This window comes from Haemaphysalis longicornis, unplaced genomic scaffold, assembly GCF_048455015.1.
Source record: "Haemaphysalis longicornis isolate Haplotype H1 unplaced genomic scaffold, Haemaphysalis longicornis Haplotype H1 scaffold_9, whole genome shotgun sequence".
Taxonomy (NCBI): Eukaryota; Metazoa; Arthropoda; class Arachnida; order Ixodida; family Ixodidae; genus Haemaphysalis; species Haemaphysalis longicornis.
Window position 1 is genome coordinate 155,500,491 of NW_027526460.1, and position 19,545 is coordinate 155,520,035.

At 47.1% G+C, this 19,545-nt stretch overlaps 1 protein-coding gene across 2 annotated transcripts in view; it reads left to right on the forward strand.

Annotated features, from left to right (window-relative positions):
* Positions 1-13,292: 13,292 nt before the first annotated feature.
* Positions 13,293-19,545, forward strand: part of LOC144153821 (sodium-coupled monocarboxylate transporter 2-like) — a 59,900-nt gene continuing 53,647 nt past the window's right edge. For both annotated transcript variants that reach the window (XM_077685552.1, XM_077685551.1), the window contains exons 1-2: positions 13,293-13,381; positions 18,587-18,996. In XM_077685552.1, the coding sequence (XP_077541678.1) occupies positions 18,652-18,996 (345 nt within the window). In that variant the 5' untranslated portion in view covers positions 13,293-13,381; positions 18,587-18,651. The remainder of the gene's footprint in view (positions 13,382-18,586; positions 18,997-19,545) is intronic.

A 19,545-nucleotide genomic window follows, 5' to 3' on the forward strand; every position in this document is an offset into this window, starting at 1 on the left:
AGACTGACACATGAACGCGATCAGCGGACCCTCACGGCCCTCTATCGGACGTCTCAGCAAGTGCGTTATCTCCCTTAGGTACGCCATTGCTCTCCGAGATGGCGGTAAGGTCTCTGCCAACGTCATTTGCTGCAAGCTCACTGGATTTCTCTCTCGGCAGCGCTTCGACCTTGAACTCGTTTTCGCGTAGCAGCTGATCGGAAACCGGTGACGACGTACTCTTTGTGTCGCCCGGATGCGTTTCTCCACCGAAGGGTTTCACGCAACCTCGCTCAGCTGCTGGCAGTTCGACTAACCTACCGCGAGAGTTTTCGATCGGCTCGTAGTTCGGGCTACGCTGCTCGGCGTGCTTTCACGTCCCGCGCACTGGGGAAGAGTCAAGTTTCTGCGAAAGCTTCCCCGCTTGCGAATTCGTAAGTGCCATGCCCTGGCCGCTGCTCGCGGACTGTGCGCGCGTTTCAAAATCTTTATTTCGAAGCGGCTTCTCTGCATCTACGCCGTTCTCGCTTTCCTGGCTCGCTTCTCTGTCAAAGTATACGAGTGCGGTCGCTTCGCGTTTCTCTTGCGACGCTCCGTCTCACGGCCCTGACCTCTCAACAACGAACGGCGGCCGTTGGTCCCGACTTCTCGGACCGTTCGCCTGAACCGTTGGACAAGTCACGCAAGCCGCCGGCGAACCCTGCCGGAGCTCCGACTCTAGCCTCATCAACTCCAGCCACTTCAGCTGCCTTTCGGCTTCCCGTTCCTGCCACTCGGCTTCGCGTTCCTGCCTTTCGGCTTCCTCACGCTCGCGGCGCTCTTTCTCTTCGACTTCCTCGCGCTCGCGGTGCTCTTTGATTTCAGCCCTGGCCTCATTGACTTCCCCAGCCGTCACGTTCTCTTTCCGCATGATCTCAAGGATCGCATGCTTCCGTCAAGGCCCAGCTCCGCGCAAATTTCGATGAGTTCCTTCACTTTAAAGTCCTCCATCGTTTGCACTGGCCTCTTGCTGCTTACCCACGTTAGAATACCGTTGCCGTTCCTATACTATCGAGCTACTAGTAAGGCACGCGCAAGTAATTCTCTACGCTCTTTTGTTTGCCTCTCGGCACTAGCTTTGGTTTCAACGCACTTTCTCTATGCTTGAAACACTCAGAGCTATACACAGTGCTTCACACAGCCCTTCTCTAAACTACCATAACCTGTGCTAGAGAAGTCTGGTCAACTGAGAGAAAACGTTGAGCGCTTACCACACCCTTGGTAGTAGCCGTTGCCGGTCGATCCCGCAGCTGCCATCCACTGTTGGGAAAGACCATCCCACGGCTGCTCGCAGGTTGTAATTCGCATCTAGCTCGTCACCGATGTTGGGAATCGGCCATCTCACCGCAGCCTCCACTGTTGCGACTGGCCATCCGAGGGCAGTCAGAGGTGTAACGACGTTGCCTTGCTCCGTCCGCTATCAACGCGGCGCAGAGCAGAGCCATGAAGCCCTCGAGCCGACGGAGAGTTGAAGCAACATTTATATTCAGTATGTACAAGGCAAGCAAACGTTACATGACTCGCACAAAGGCGACAGCACCCTTCCACTCGGTGCCTCCGAAAAGTGCTGCTGGAGCGAAACCTCCGAGGAAAGCCGATGATGAGAGCCTCCGGGCTTGTTTTACACCCCGGGGAGTTCGTTGTGGCCCCGAAAAGCTCGAATAGCTCGAATCAGGGCTCTCGCTGCCTGAACTTTGAATGCCGACAAATGGTAGCGAAGCGGTGAGTCAGCAGCGCCGCCAATGGGGAAAGGGAGGGCGACGCCCACGCCGTCTCGTGACCTCGCCTCCAGGCGTAGCGACATGCCCTTATTTGGTCGTTCTCAGATGCGGGTTTTGGCCGTGCCGCCGCGACGAAATGGAGAGGCGACTTGGCGGTTTGATCCGGTTTGGACGAGGCGTTACTCAGCCTCGCTGTAGCACGTCACCTCGTGCAACGCATTTGTGCCAGGCGCTCTGGCACAACACCAGGTACATTGCTGGTATACCTGACCGGACAACATTCCGGGAATAGCAGGAAAACCACTTTGATTCCATTCAATGACCAAGCACTATAGGGATACTGCGTCAACGTACAGTATGTATTCATTTTCACCAATTATTTCCTGTTCTTGAATCTAATCCCCAGTGAAAGTGTTCTTTTCTTCTTTTGTTGTTACTACTCGTGTTTTATCATCATCATCATCAGCCTATCTACGACCACTGCAGGGAATATGCCTCTCTAATATATCTGCAAAAATCCCGGTCGTGTTCTAACTGCGACAAGTTTATCCCAGCAAACTTCTCGATCCCATTTGCACATCTAAGTTTCTGCGCCCCCTTCCACGCTTGCCTTCTCTAGCAATCCACTCTGCTACCTTTAATTACCAGTGGTCACCTTGTCTTCGCATTGCATGCCCCGGCCACATCCATTTCTTCTTAATTTCTACGAATATGTCCTTAACGCGCGTTTGTTCCCTGATCCACTCCCCTCTCTTATTGTCCCTTGATGTTACACCTATCATCCTCATCTTATGTTACATTGCTCGATAAGTCGTCCTCAAATTAATTTGAACCCTTTTATTCAAGGGAGGTTTGTTCCTGTATAATGTCTATTGTTTGTCTACATCAAATAGTGCACAGTCACTGAGTATTCGTTTCCCCTTATTAAATGCCTTGGGCTTTTAAGGATGCAATAAATGAAAGGAACATTTTGTTCGACATTTGTTGCTCTATCATATTGCTTTAATGAGCTGACCCCCAATTATGCTCTTTTACAGTCGCCTGGGGCTACAGAGTTGTTTCGTTTTCACATCTTTTTGTTTGTGTTTTCGTCGTTCTTGTTGGGGCTTGTTTGAGTTTTGTCTTTATTTTTGGTAGAAACATAAAAGGCTCGCATTTTTGGTTAGTTCAATATTACGGTACTTCTGTCTTTTTCCGCTCTACCAATAATGTCCGCTTATTATATTAAAATGGTTAAATTTCTGAACTGCACCAAGAATGCATTGTTTGGCAAAAACAGGGCGTTGAACGATGAGCGTAAATTAACACGCTGAAGCTACCAGTTAAAGTACAAGTGAGGCTTTGGTGCATCCATAGCGGGACCGGTCTCCTGAACCAAAACGCCATACCCTAAGCAGAACAAGACATGTCCACCATGGTAAAGTTTTTGTGCGAACTTTCTTTTCACCAGCGCAATATACGTATGAGCGTATTTGTGTGTCCCGAAACAGATATAAATACGCTGATACTTATTTTAATTCAATTCGGTTTATTTCCCCACACGTAACTGGATAGCTTCCTGGCTCAGCGGCGATCGAGCAGTTTGACAAAGATCCAAGAAGCCGTTACAAGGTACGCTAGACAGTATGCAGACCAAACAGATGTATTGGGACAAAACACTTTTTCAATTAAACAAATAAGTTTCTAAGAAAACTTGTGAGATAGGCGAAAGGGTAAATAACAGATTAGAAACAGGAAATTGAGAACAAGTCACATCATCAATATCACTAGCCTATCTACGCCCACTGCAGGGCAAAGGCCTCTATCATTATTCTTCAGTTACCCCAATCCTGTGCCAACTGTGACCAATTTATGCCTGCAAACTTATTGACCTCATCCGCCCATCTAACTTTCTGCCGCCCCTTGCTACGCTTGCTTTCTCTAGGGATCCACTCTGTTACCCTTAATGACCAACGGTTATCCTGCCTGCGCATTACATGCCCTGCCCACGTTCATTGCTTCTTCTTACTTCCTACTAGTATGTCCTTAACACGCGTTTGTTTCCAGACTCACTCCGCTCTCTTCTTGTCCCTTAATGTTACAGCTATCATTTTCCGCTCCATTGCCCTCTGAGTTGTTCTGAATTTAAGTTGAACCCTCTTAGTGAGCCACCAAGTTTCTGCCCCGTAGGTGAGTACCGGTAAGATGCAGCTGTCATACACTTTGTTCTTCAAGGACAATGGCAGGCTGCTATTCATTATCTAAGAATGTCTGCCCTATGCACTCCACCCAATTCTGATCCTTCGAATTATCTCTGCCTCATGGTTGGGATCCGGGGTCACAACTTGGCATAAGTAGATATATTCTTTTACCACTTCCACTACCTCGCCCCCTATCCCAAACTGCTGTGCTGTCCCGAGGTTACTGATCATTACTTTAGTTTTCTGCATATTAATTTCAGGCCCATGGTTCTACTCCGTTCGTCTAGTTCGGAAAGCATGCTTTGCAATTCGTCCCCCGAGTTACTTAGCAAGGCAACGTCATCAGCAAATCTGAGGTTACTGAGGTATTCTACATTAACCCTTACTCCCACCTCTAGTATTCTTACATAATGCTCATCTACCCCCTGGTTCCGTAATGGCTGAATGACTGCTAGGGTTTCGACCGAGTCAAATGCTTTCTCATAATCTATGAATGCTATATATAGCGGTTCAGAATACTCAGCGCACTTCTCTATCACCTGATTAGTCGTGTGAATATGGTTCGTCGTTGAATAACCTTTACGGCACCTTGCTTGTTCTTTAGGTTCACTGAAATCTAACGTTGCAGAAATTCTGTTAGCTATTACCTTGGTACGCACCTTGTAGACGACTGACAGTAAGCTGATCGGCCTGTAATTTTTCAGGTCCTTCATGTCACCTTTCTTCTGGATTAGGATGATGTTCGCGTTTTTCCAAGATTCCGGTATACTTGCGGTAATTAGGCATTGCGTATACAGGTTTGCCAGTTTTTCAAGTACAATTTCTCCGTCATCCTTCAAGAGGTCTGCTGTTATCTGATCCTCACCAGGTGCTTTGCCCCCTTTCATTTCTTTGAAAGCCTTCCTTACTTCTGTATTCTTTACTCGTGGGTCGTCTATCTCCTCGGAACTACTTTCTCGTTCGGCATTACCCTGATTGTCCCGGCGACTGTACAGATCCCTATAGAACTCCTCGGCCACTGTGATTATGTTATCCCTATCTGTGATGACATTGCCTTGCTTATCTTTATGTGCATACATCTGATTTTTCCCCACGCCAAGACGCCCCTTCACTGCTTTCAGGCTATCTCAGTTCTTCACAGCGTATTCGATCCTCTCCATATTACTCTTCCGTATGTCAGCAGTCTTACGCTTATTAACTTCGAAACCTCCGCTAGTCTATGCTGTCAGCTGGGGTGGAGATTGTCATGATGTGCCGTTTCCTAATTAGACCTTTCGTCTCCTGCGAAAGTTTACCAGTATCCTGTCTAGCCATCGTGGCCCCGAATTGTACTGCACACTCCGTGATAATGCATTTAAGGTTGTGCATGGCTTCCTGTGTCGTAAGCTTGGATTCCTCGGTAATAGCTGGGTATCGGTTCTGTAGCGCGATCCGGAACTCTTCTACTTTACGCCTCACTGTTAGCTCATCAATCCACTTCTATCGTACTAGCTTGTTGCGGTCTCTCTTCAAATCTAGCTTAATTCGGGATCTTACCATACGATGGTCACTGCACCTTACCCTTACTACCAATTCCGCATCCTTCACGACGCCAGGTTTATCGCATAATATAAAGTCTATTTCATTTTTATGGTCCCCATTCGGGCTCCTCCACGTCCACTTCCGGCTCTCTCGTTTACAGAAGAAGGTATTCATTATTCTAGGTCATTTCATTCTGCAAACTCAACTAGTAGGTCCCCCCTGCTATTTATACACCCCAGACCATAGTTCCCAACAGCCTTGTCTCCAGCCTGATTCTTGGCTACTTTATCATTGAAATCTCCCATAACATAGGGTGTACTGTGTTTTTACTTGAGCCATTACCTATTCCACATCTTCATAGAAGCGTTCCACTACCTGGTCGTCATGGCTGTATGGGGGGCATCTCATTGAGCCTAATTGCAACACCTACTGCCCTTTCATTAATGCTATAGTATTCTTCTATGTTGCCTGCTATGCTTTTATTGACTAGAAGTCCCACGCCCAGTTCTCTTCTTTCCTCTAGGCCCCGGTAACATAAGACGGGTCCATTTTTCAGCACCGTAAGGGCTTCGCCTGCTCTCCTAACCTCGCTAAGCCCTATTACATCCAACTTAATGCCCTCTAATTCCTCGAACAACACCTCGAGACTCGCTTCGCTAGATAAGGTTCGCGCGTTAAACGTTGCCAGGTTCAGACTCCATTGGCGGCCTGTCCGGGTCCAGGTATTTTTAGCACCCTCTGCTGCGTCACAGGTCTGACCGCCGCCGTGGTCAATTGCTTCGCAGCCACTGGAGACTGAGGGCCGTGGGTTATTTGGCGCATTCATAGGAGGGTGTTGCTGTTACTACACCCGGGTGGCCAGTCCTGCTCTGGTGAGGGGGTGCGTTACCGGCAATACTCACCCGGGGTCAGGCCGCACCCCACGCACCAACTGCAATTCAGAATTGCGCGTTTTTTTTTTCGGTGGGAATTGTCTGGTACCGGGATTTGAACCAAGGTCTTTCTGAAGGCGAGGCGGATGCTCTACCTCTACTCTCTACCTCTACGCCACCGCTGCACCGCACGGTGGTGCAGCGGAAAATATAAAGTTCCCCGGGGGCACATACCATATCATTGTTCTCTAAACAAGCAGCTTATTTTGTTCCCGCGGCGGAGACTGAGCTGGGTCCCGGGAGTCTTGCAGACGCGAATGCGTTCGTGCTTTCTGAGTTGGCTTTTAAATACACGCCGGGGGATTAACGCGCTCCAGAAGGTCCAGAATTGGAATTCCTTCGCGTGGGGCTGACCTGGGTCTGACCTGGGTCCCGGGAGTCGCTGCGAACGCGAATGCCGAGGTGCTGCCATGGCGCAGTGGTCTCGAGCGTCGCGCACTTTTTCTTGTCAACGTCGCGAGAACAAGTCACAACGAAAATTTAAATTCGTTTTCATATAGCAACTCCAAGTACACTCCGTAGGCGGGCGAGAAACACGGCAGGACAAAAAATGTGACTTTTAATTGTCTGCATTATGTATCACGATAATATTCTAGGCTGTATGTATGTATCGACGATAATATTCTAGGCTGTAATCTGCTGTATCCGACACTGGTTAGTGTAAGGAATCATTATGAGAAAATGAATGAAACATTTATTGTTGTACGAAAGTGTGGTATCGTCCGTATATCGGTGCGCCGTGCGTGAACTTTTGATGAATAATGTTGTTAGGATGACAAAACAATGCCATCGAGTATTTTTGTTTACGGAAATGAAACGCTTGTGATAACTTTGATTTATGTATTTTATCAGCTCGAAGAACTTGTAAAAACTGCACTTTTATAGAGACTGTGCCTTAAAGGGTGATTCCCGTAAGATACTTGTTTGTATGGTGACAATCCTATTCCAGCCACTTTTAGTCGTGGAGGCCAAATATAGGAGGAGCAGGAGGAGGAGGTCGAGGAGGAAAACGTCAGTGTTTTCGGTTTGACCGCCAGTTGGGGCACCTCCTTAGTCCCGAAAGCCCTGGGGCATGGCGGCCCGTCTTGCACGGTATACCAGACGTTTTAGGTGATCTGGGTTAGAACTGGTCAACGTATACCCTTCCAAATATCGGTTCCAGAAATTTATGTGTGACTAAATGAACCATCGCAAAATTAGAGCATAAATTGCAGCTGCTAAATGCTACAAAATGGACTCTTTCGCTGCTGGCATTTAGTAAGAAATTTAATCTGAACTTCCCTGTTGAAGTTTGAATTTTGTAGAGCTTTGTTGTCACTGACAATGGCAGCAAGGTATGTTCATAATTCAGCCGGCACGATAAAGAAACTTGTTTGTTTTTAGCGCTGCGGATGATGTCCTCCATTTTTATTTTAATTACTGTTGTGATTTTTGACAACAGATTATGTTTCATTTCATTTTAGTTTTACCGGATTCAAAGCTCTGCCTGAATGTACAAGCCCGTATCATGCCTGCGTGAAGTCTTGGACGTGTTGTGCCACGTGATCTTGTGTTTTGTACAACCCTGCGTAACTGTACAGAGCCAGACACAAATGACGCTGTAAATGCCAACTCCACTTAAATTTCACTGGGGTCAAATTTATATCGGATGTCTAGTTATACCACCAACCAACAGGGACTTGTCTCGTAGCTCCGTTAATTGCATTTGTTATTAGTTAGAAACATTTGAAATAGCTCAGTCGCACACGACTCTCCACCTGCCGGCGGATCGCGCAAATAGCATTGAAGCGAAAGTGACATGCTGAGCAGCTGGGCGTTTAGTTTTCTGGCTAGCCAGGAGAACCCGCCGCCGGGAGCTTTTCTGCGAGGTCTGTCGTGCTCGCAAGGCGTTGCGCGCAGGTTTCCTCCGTTCGGCCGGCCGCTCGCTCGCAGGCTGCAACGTCACTTGAGCCTGGCCGCAATGGCCACGCTCTTGTGAATTTCGGTTTTGTAGCGTGAGCTACACTGGCCGTGGTTGAGCAGTTTCGCGCTGCTCCTGGATAACCTTGCTGCGCATGCGCGAGGAGCAGTGACGTCACACGTCGCACAGAACGTTGTTCGCTGCCCGGCGTCTCTCATTCACCCCACGCGCCCAGCGTCTTCGCCGACCTCCGTTCCGCACGTGGCATCCCGGTTCACTTGACAATCACGTGAGGGTTGGCTGGGTGTGGAACCGATGGCTCGTGCGTCGCAGCAGCACCGGCGTGCGACCCGCCTAGGTGGCTCAGTGCTTAAAACGTTGCGCTGCTGAGCACGAGGTAGCGGGTTCGATTCCCGGCCGCGGTGGCCGCTTTTCTGATGGAGGCGAAAACCGAAAACGCCCGTGTGTACGATATTTCATCGCACGTTAAAGATCCCCAGGCTGTCAAAATTAATACGTAGCCCTCCACTACGGCGCGCCTCATCGCCTGCGTTGCGTCGCCGTGTAAAAACCTACAATCAGAAATCAGAACACCGGCGTCCGCCTGTGGAACCTTGCTCACCATCCATCCATCACCATCAAAAACCTCTCTACGCCCACTTCAGGGCAAACGCCTCTCCCATTATTCTCCAATTACCTCGGTCCTGTGCCAACTGTGACCAATTTATCCCCGCAAACTTCTTGATCTCATCTGCCCATCTTACTTTCTGCTGCTCCCTGCAACGCTTGCCTTCTCTAGGGATCCACTCTGTTACCCTTAATGACCAGCGGTTATCTTGCCTTCGCATTACATGCCCCGCCCACGTCCATTTCTTCTTAATTTCTACTAATATGTCTTTAACACCAGTTTGCTCCCTGACCCACTCCGCTCTCTTCTTGTCCCTTAATGTTACACCTATCATTTTCCGCTCCATTGCCCGCTGAGTCGTTCTCAATTTAAGTTGAACCCTCTTAGTGAGCCTCCAAGTTTCTGCCCCGTAGGTGAGTACCGGTAAGATGCAGTTGTCATACACTTTCTTCGTCAGCGACAATGGTAGGCTGCTATTCATTATCTGAGAATGTCTGCCATATGCCCCCACCCCATTCTGATCCTTCTAATTATCTCCGCCTCATGGTTGGGATCTGGGGTCACAACTTTGCCTAAGTATATATATTCGCTTACCACTTCCACTGCGTCGCCATCTATCTAAAACTGCTGTGCTGTCCCGAGGTTATTGATCATTACTTTAGTTTTCTGCATATTAATTTTCAGGCCCACGGCTCTACTCTGTTCGCCCAGTGCGGAAAGCATGCTTTGCAATTCGTCCCCCGAGTTACTTAGCAAGGCAACGTCATCAGCAAATCTGAGGTTACTGAGGTATTCTCCATTAACCCTTACTCCCACCTGTTCCCAATCCAACGTTCTGAATACTTCTTGTTAGCATGCTGTGAATAACATTGGAGAGATTGTGTCTCCTTGTCTGACACCCTTCCTTATAGGTATTTTACTGCTCTCCCTATGGAGGATGATGGTAGCTGTAGACCCATTATAGATATCCTCTAGTATTCTTACATAATGCTCATCTACCCCCTGGTTCCGTAATGCCTGAATGACTGCTAGGGTTTCGACCGAGTCAAATGCTTTCTCATAATCTATGAAGGCTATATATAGGAGTTAAGTATACTCAGCGCACTTCTCTATCACCTGATTGATCGTGTGAATATGGTCCATTGTTGAATAACCTCTACGGAACCCTGCTTGTTCTTTAGGTTGACTGAAATCTAAGGTTGCAGAGATTCGGTTAGCGATTAGCTTGGTAAATACCTTGTAGACGACTGACAGTAAGCTGATCGGCCTGTAATTTTTCAAGTCCTTCATGTCGCCTTTCTTATGAATTAGGATGATGTTCGCGTTCTTCCAAGATTCCGGTGCAATTGTGGTCATTAGGCCTTGGGTGTACAGGTTTGCCAGTTTTTCAAGTACAATTTCTCCGCCATCCTTCAAGAGGTCTGCTGTTATCTGATCCTCACCAGGTGCTTTGCCCCCTTTCATTTCTTTCAAAGCCTTCCTTACTTCTTCGGTCGTTCCTGGTGGTATGTCTATCTCCTCTGAACTAGTGTCTCGTTCGGCATTATCCTTTATGTCCCGGCTACTGTACAGATCCCTATAGAACTCCTCGGCCACTGTGACTATTTTATCCCTATTTGTGATGACATTGCCTTGCTTATCCTTAAGTTCATACATCTGATTTTTCCCCACGCCAAGACGTCTCTTCACTGCTTTCAGGCTACCTCCGTTCTTTACAGCGTATTCGATCCTCTCCATATCATACTTCCTTATGTCAGCTGTCTTACGCTTATTGATTAACTTCTAGAGCTCCGCTAGTTCTATTCTGTCAGCTGCGGTAGAGATTCTCATGGTTTGCCGTTTCCTGATTAGATCTTTCGTCTCCTGAGAACGTTTACCAGTATCCTGTCTAGCCATAGTGCCCCCGACTTCTACTGCACACTCCGTGAGAATGCGTGTAAGGTTGTCGCTGGCTTCCTGTGTCGTAAGCTCGGCTTCCTCGTTAAGGGCGGAATATCGGTTCTGCAGCGCGATCCTGAATTCTTCTACTTTATATCTTACTGTTAGCTCATTTATCGGCTTCTTACGTACTAGCTTGTTGCGGTCCCTCCTCAAATCTAGCCTAATTCGAGATCTTACCATGCGGTGGTCACTACACATTACCCTTCCGAGCACTTGCACATCCTGCACGACGCCAGGGTTATCGCATAATATAAAGTCTATTTCATTTTTGTGCTCCCCATTCGGTCTCCTCCAGGTCCACTTCCGACTCTCCAGTTTACAGAAGAAGGTATTCATTATGCGTAGGTTATTCCGTTCTGCAAACTCAACTAGTAGGTCCCCCCTGCTATTTCTACAGCCCAGACCATAGTTCCTAACTGCCTTGTCTCCAGCCTGATTCTTGCCTACTTTAGCATTGAGGTCCCCCATCACTACGGTATACTCTGTTTTTACTTTAACCATTGCCGATTCCACACCTTCATAGAAGCGTTCCACTACTTGGTCGTCGTGGCTGGATGTGGGCGCGTAGCCCTGCACCACCTTCATCTTGTACCTCTTATTGAGCCTAATTACAAGACCTGCTGCCCTTTCGTTAATGCTATAGTATTCGTCTATATTGCCAGCTATGCTTTTATTAACTAGAAATTCCACTCCCAGTTCTCTTCTGTCCTCTAGACCACGGTAACATAGGACGTGTCCATTTTTCAGCACCGTAAAGGCTTCGCCTGCCCTCCTAACCTCGCTAAGCCCTATTACATCCCATTTAATGCCCTCTAGTTCCTCGAACAACCTGGAGACTTGATTCGCTAGATACGGTTTGCACGTTCAACGTTGCCAGGTTCAGATTCCATTGGCGGCCTGTCCAGATCCAGGGATTCTTAGCACCCTCTGCTCCGTCACAGGTCTGACCGCCGCCGTGGTCAGTTGCTTCGCATCCGCTGGGGACTGAGGGCCGAGGGTTAATTGGCGTATTCATGGGAGGTTGTGGCCGTTACTGCACCCGGGTGGCCAATCCTGCTCTGGTGAGGGAGTGCATTCCCGGAAATGGTCGCCGGGGTCGACCCGCACCCCAAGCCCCTTTGTGCAATTCCAACAATACGCGGATTTTTTTTTAATCCGGTGGGAATTGTCCGGCACCGGGATTCGAGCCATGGTCCTCCTGCACGCGAGGCGGGTGTTCTACCTCTACGCCATCGCTGCACCCTTGCTTAGCTCTGGTGCAACTGGTGACGCTGCGGCGGAGCCACTTGATAAATACACATGTCACATAATGCGTATACCGTGTGTGTGTCATTTAAGCAGCAGTAAGCATGATAATCAAGCTAATCCTAGACAACCAGGAGCGCTAAGAATAACTAGCTGAACCTTAGCTCACGCTACGTATATCCTGGCATAGCCGTGTGAAGCTACTTTTAATTTTGTTTTTAATCGCCGATTTATCCCGGTAATTTGCGCTGTGCGGGCAAGTATTTCAGTTTTCATATTTTGTATCTCGGAGTATTTTAGACAGACTCTACGGAAATAGGTTTCTGAAAAGCTAAACATCCCCTGTGCACTTGGCCTTAAAGGCCATTGGCCCCGCTCAATTGACACTGTTTGCAGAGTTTGCCCTTTAGTAGAAGATCAAACCTCGTGGCAGTTGGATTTCATTTATGGAAGACGACAGCCTAAGGCAATGAGGAAATCAGCGCACTTGGTTTGTATGCACTTGTCCTGTGCTCGGAATAGATAGGAAGGTGGTGACAAAAATTGATATTCCAAGCCCACAAGACCTCTTTTAGCAAGCGATTACCGTACTTCGTTGATACAAATGTTTAAAAGTCACGAACTCCGCACGTTGATTGTCTGAGGCTGTTTTTATCGGCGGTAACTTTATATGCGTATTTCGGGGTGCTGTAAAGGCACAAGAAACGAGCTTTGACGGAAACTATCAGGGCTAATCCCGGACGTATAAGATCCCGAAACTAAACCAGGAATTTAGGCTTTCCATCGATGTCCAAGACTTTGTGTCTTGATTGTAATTTTTTGCAAAATTACTGCCCGTTTGTGGCACCCCAATATCGTGCTCTGAACACATCACCTACGTCGCGCAGTTGATAAAATATAGCAGCAATTTTCGTCCGCATACGCGGTGACACAGACGTTGCTGAACCCATAGCGGGTTAGGAGAAGGCTCGACTGCTAAGTTTAATTTGCACAATGTACACCAGGTGCAATTTTGTCGGTCTTTCAATCCACAGGTTTCCACGCGGCTGATGACAAATGAGGGTGCAATGCTAGCTGCAAGTTCTCTTTGCAAATATTTTTTTGAATGTAGGACACAACGCCGCGTACTGCGAAAAAAGAAGCAGTTAATCGAAATACGCTATAGCGGAAACGAGAGGAGGTTCGAGGATGTGAAAAGGGATTCGTGGAACCGGCAACTCAAGCGGTGATAGTGTGATTCCCTGCAGACCTTGCTGCGTTCTGTTCGCGCCACAAGCAGGGATTCCAAACTCGAGGTAAGGGGTCTGTTTAGATGCTTGTTGTCGTTAACTTTGCGTTAGTGGCGTTTTGCCTAGTACTTGCACCATAAAACATTCTAAATCCAAACTCCCAATAGGCAGTAGCAGTTTAGATGTAACTTCCCTGCGCCTAAAGTAGTTTTACTTTTGGAAACATTTCCTTGGAACCTAAATGGTCACAAAGCACAACTAAACCAGTTGTTATAACCGAAGGAATGTCTGGGTTGCGGCTGTTCGTCATTTTATATCACCAATTTTTCTCAGTTCTCACAAAGGAACCGTGTTATCACGAGCATCCTTATCACCTTTCTCCTTGTGCTGCACTAAAAGCCATCATAGGCCGTTCGAAGCGAACCAACGTTCGAAGAGAACAAATCGGTTATTGGTCTATGTTTGCCCCAATCGCAGTCTTTGCTTAATAGACCGCTACTCTGGTATTTAAGCAAGTTATGCCCAAATTTATTTCCACAGTATGGAGGCGCCGAAAATTGTCGGCTCAAACCCCACCTCAAGCGGCAACAAAAGTCCAAACAGACGCGCAATAACGAGAACTACACGCACAAGACAATGAAAACATCCCTCCTCGTTCTCGCGTTCTTGGCTCTATCCGTATATTTCTCTTCCGGTGCTTTTGGACCCTGTAGCGGCACGCCCAGTTTTCCAGGTTACGCGACAAGAGCCTCAACATTTTTCTTGTTTTCCAGTTGTCATTGCTTCAGCAATATACGGATCATGTCAGCAAAGACATTTACCCTACATCCGTATGCAGAGGGACAGAACAAAGAACGAAGAACGCATGATTCGATTGGCACTACATTTTCTCTGCGGCAGAGCATGTCGTGCTCATCTAGTTTAGCGTGAAATGTACGAGGGAGAGGCACAACCTCCTCACGCATAACTAAGTGCTGCCAAAGTGAATGTTAAATTGATTTCTTTTATAAATTCCGCCGCTTTGTTGGCGAGCAGTGATTTTTACGTAGAAGATGACATACCTCGATGTTCCAAACTGTTTTTGTTCGGCTTCGGAATAGTAATGAACCGTGGTTCTGCGAGGTTCCGTTTTAAGGTTAAATAACGGAAGCATTAAACGCCGCATATAGCGATGTAGCCACGGTGCTGGAAATGAAGAGGCAAATTGGCATTAGCATGCCGAAACGCGGCTTGGCGCAACCATTTGTTACCAACAAAGTTCATGGGAATGGTATCGCAGGTGTGTACGCCGAAGACGAAGGGAAGTACGGTTGTGTGCTCCATGCAGGCATAACGCCACACTTTGGGAACGAACGCCAAGAAGTAGCCGCTGCTTGATGTGCAATCAATACGATGCTGCTTCACAGGTCGTCAGGCTTAGCGTTAGGGTATTTAGCGTTAAGCCTAGATATTTAGTTAGAACTAATGCCATGATGTGATGTATAACGTAGCAGTACCAATAGCAGTAAACAAAGTATAACTTCAAGTAGTAGTAGTAGTAGTAGTAGTAGTAGTAGTAGTAGTAGTAGTAGTAGTAGTAGTAGTAGTAGTAATGGTAGTAGTAGTAGTAAATACTTTTATACGGTCGAAACTGCAGGCCAAGCATGCCGACCGCCTGAGCGACCAATCGGGACTGCTTTTCTCTTTCAGAACCAAGTCAGTCGAGCCTGGTGGTAATAAAAAGGGACTGGACGGATGACAGCTCGATAGCAGAGCCGCCTGGCAGTAGATAAGGCAATGGGGTAAATTAGCTTAGGCAGCGCGTGAGTAGAACAGAGCGGATCTGACCAATAGTCATAAAAGACGATAGTCGACTGGCGCTTCTGCCAAGTAAATGCCGCCTTTGTCTTTGCCGCTCATCTGTCATGCTGTTCCCCTCCCGCCTCGTTCCTCCCAAGATAACACGCCAGAGCTTTGCTCAACTGAATTTAAATTTACCGCGTTTCACTGCTCCAAGTCGGGTGACTCGATGGCAGCGCTGCCGTACGACGAAGACGCGCTTGAATGGAGGCACCTTACTACGATGTTTGTAGAACCACGTTGCCCTATACTCGACGAGCGTTCAAAGCGGAACGTGAATCCCATCTAGAGGTACCTTTCGTTGGTATTGCAGTTTGATTTTTTAAATATCGCTAGGAGGTAGCGCGGGCAACAGGAGGGGACGGTTTCTGCGGTTGATGTACCATTTCGATTGCTATCGCAGAAACCAATCATTCCTGAGTTTTTTACTAATGTAACGCTGCAAATACCACTCATGTATTGATTTCCTGCCTTATATTTGCGTAATATCTTGATCTTGTTCAACATTGTTGAGTAGTGTGAACATTGACACCAGACTTAGAGGTTTAGATTTAGCTGTGGGTATACAAGACTATTGTGCAGCTTCTGTTTCGCTTTGGCCGGGTGGCTGAATCGAGTCAAATACAGACAAGGCACTGGTTAAAGTGTCTGCTTACGCAGATGACGTAACTATTTTTTTCCGGGACAAAAAGTGCTGTCCTCCCTCTGGGAAACGCTACACTCGCCCCCATCTATAACTCAAAAATAGTTCGACTCCTGAAGATTCTCATTTACCGAAGAAGGTGTTTCTCCAGACATGTGGCCCGAGTTAGTTCATGATGTTCAAAAGAATGTTGCCAGGGCTAGGTATTTCAACCTCTGTTTTTCGGAGAAGTCGTATCTGATTAAATGCGTTTTTCTTGCTAAATTATTTTTTGTCTCCAGGATTATGCTGCCTCCCAATCATGTTACACACAAAGTGTCCCGCGACATTTTTTTCTTTCTTTTGGGATGGAAGCACGGAGCGTTTAGCGAGGGATGCCCTGCGTCTTCCACGCCGCTCTGGTGGTTACAGTCTCCCTTCCATCGACCTCATGAGCCAGTTGTTGGCCGTGAGACTCGTCTCTTCACTTCTCAGTGACGTAGAAGCTCCGGGGAGACCTTTGATCCTATACTTTCTCGGTCCTTCTAGACGGGTTCTTTGTCCAACTTTGGCCAGAAACCTGCATCCCAGTGCACCTATCCCGTGATGACTCTTCAAGGCCGTCATTACTTTAGCTAATGGAATTTGTGCACTGGATGCTGATCTCGATTTTGGGAATGAACAACCCGCCAGGCTGTGTGAAGAAATAGTTACTGCGAGATCGGGCAGATGTGTGGATCCACCAGATTTTCCCTGGTTACGGCTGACTTCAGGTAGGCTGAAAGAGGACGCCAAAAACATCCAGTGGCCAAAAGCGTGGCGAATTCTTCCCACAAAAGACAGATTATTTCGCTGGGGAGTAACACAGAACTCTTCCTGTCCCAACTGCGGCCAACCAGAATCCACGGCTCACACTTTCTGAAGCTGCAGTGTTGCTTGTTGCTTTTGGCGCATCATACACTGTGCCGCTCCAAGTTTGGGGCTTGTACGGTATCAACTGAGAGAACAGTGCCCTGGCACACCCCTACGCAAACTATTCGTAGTAATTGGCCATTATCTACTATGCAGTAATCGCTGCGCGGCTGTAGCACAGAATCGCAGGCTACGTATGCAGTGGCCCTTGATTTCCTTTTTCAAATAACACCTCGTGACCTTTTTGGAAGGAGAGTTAGCCCTTTTGGGTGAGGAACAGTTTCTGCGACATTGTCTACCTGGTTTATTGAGGTTTCGAACAAAAGGGTTCTTATTCATGTCAGTTTTCCAGACCTGTGTGCTTCGGGATTGTCGTTGAAACAAGTGATTTTGGTGTTAGAATTGTGTGTTAGTGCGGTACAGTACCCGTTCTGACATAAAACCAAACCTGTTCTGTATATTGCTGCATTCTTGAAGCGAATGGTTTTGTATCATTGTTTACCTCGTATGTTAATCTTTTGGTTGTAAGCAACTCTAAATTGTTTGCATGTTAATCTTTTGTCTACAATCAACTTGAAGCTGTTTATATGTTTCTGTAAGTGTCTGTTACTTGCAGCCCTCGCGCTGTATTAATTTTGTAGCAACCGGCGCGGCACTTGTTTAATTGTTTCTAGTTGTTACGTTGTATCATTGATACCAGGATTTTTTGATAATAAATTTATCCTTTCAGACAGACAGACAGGCAGACTACACTTTCTGTGTTTAAGTATCCCAAGAAAGACTATCGTCTTTAAAAAATAGGCGTAAGAGAAGAAACAGCTTTCATTTGGGGGTGCCAGATGGGTCTAGCCTTCGGCACGTAGAGTGTTGGAGGAGGGGTGGGTATAAACGTTTGTTCCAGGAGAATTAGAAAGGACCTCCTTGATGGTGCGGCGTCACGTGTCTAAAGTTAAATAGCATCCCGTTCAAGAATGCCGCCTCTGTTTAATAAGCATTTTATTAACGTACATGTTGCTATCTGTTTGACCTTAACTTTCCTACTTCGCGAAAAACGCATTGCTGTGTTGATTGGGGGTTCCTTATAACTTCCAAAAATTGACCTATAGCTGTTCAATATACAATGAACTACTGACAGTGTTGCTCGAAACGCTCCCAATAAAGTTATAACAACGTATGCTGCAATTTTTGAAGCGTTCAATCGAGAACAGTAATACCGTCAAGCAGTTACAAGAAGAAAACGTAGTGATTGTACTCAGTGCACTTCGAAGCAGCCGGTACAGGTTGGCTCGGTAAGATCCAAAGACTAACTTTAGGCCGCAGCTAGTAAACTCCGGCTCATACCTGACCGACTGTTCGGACTATTACCCTAGCCAGCCATTATAAGAATGCAAATGAACCCACACCTGCCCTAGTTAATTATGCAACGCTTCACCACAAATCCAGGCGAGCCTCTCAATTGGGGCTCAAATGGAAAATGCCAGGACCAGGAACAAACAATCAGGGTGGGGACATGAAGAAGCCCCGCAGTAAAATTGGGCACTAATTCTCTCTCGTTTTTACATTATAGGGAATACTTAGGTATTTTTGTAATATTTTGGTTTGGAATAGACATGTAACCATATATTCCCATCCCACTCTCTGTGGGCCCCTTGTGATTCTATGAATAGCAACAACTTAGGAAGGGGAGCGTTACGCTGAGAAACTCTAGCTAGATTTTAACGCGTGACTATGACGTAGTTCGCAATTTTGCCCTGCTAGTGTGTAAGTATACTTTCGAATGTGCTTTCAGCTAGATTTTAGCTAGATTTTAACGCTAGCTAGATTTTAACGCGTGACTATGACGTAGTTCGCAATTTTGCCCTGCTAGTGTGTAAGTATACTTTCGAATGTGCTTTCAGCTAAACACCCTCGCTACAGCGGAAGTGCAGAATTCAAGAACCAGAAGTGTCTATAGCTTCCTTGCATGATGGTGCAAGTCCTCGAGTACGTGCTCTTTGGAACGGTGATCGCCACAAATCTCTGCCTCGGCCTTTACTTCTCCTTCCGGAAAGCCCCTCCCAGCAGCGGAACTGCATCGCCTGAAGCGGAAATGTTTCTAGGAAGCCGGGCGTTGAGGGTGCTTCCTTTGGCTGCTTCGGCTGTTGCCTCCATGATGTCGTCCACGGGGCTGATTGCCTTCCCTGCCCATTTCTACGCATACGGAATGCATATGCTTTGGGGATTGCCTATGCAGTTCGTATGCCTACCATTGGCGACCCACGTGGTCGTGCCTGTAATATACAAGTTGGGTGTGACATCTATATTTGAGGTGAGTGTGCAGCATCATTCGTTCTTTTTTTTGCGTTATTACCTCATTTGCGGGAAAAAATAGATCCCTTTCGGCACGATTCCCTGCCAGTTCATGGAAAGGCAATGGTCTTTTTCCGCTTCTGTTGCGTAACTGCCGCTCATCCCGCACACCTGCCACGCTGTTACCCTCGTGTCTCCGTCTTACCATGATAAATGCAACAGGCTATTGCGCAATTCGATTAAACTTTCCGGCGTTTATAGGCTGGCCTTCTATCTGTTGGGACATTTTGTAACTGTTTCGGTAGTTAGTCGCGATGGTACTGCTTGATACTCGAGCCCCAAGCTCCACGTTTCAGCACGTGCCCATTTTGTATTTAGTGGGAACAATGTTTTAATGCGCTTTTTCTGTGTGTTTGATATCTAAAAAATTATGCCCAAGTCTATTTTTATTTAAACTTGCACTGCAAATATCAGTTATGTATTATGTTTTCCAACAAATATGCCTTATGTTTTGTTTTTCGGAACAATGCTGAGAATTAGGCTGTATTGTACAACATTTAGTAGTTTG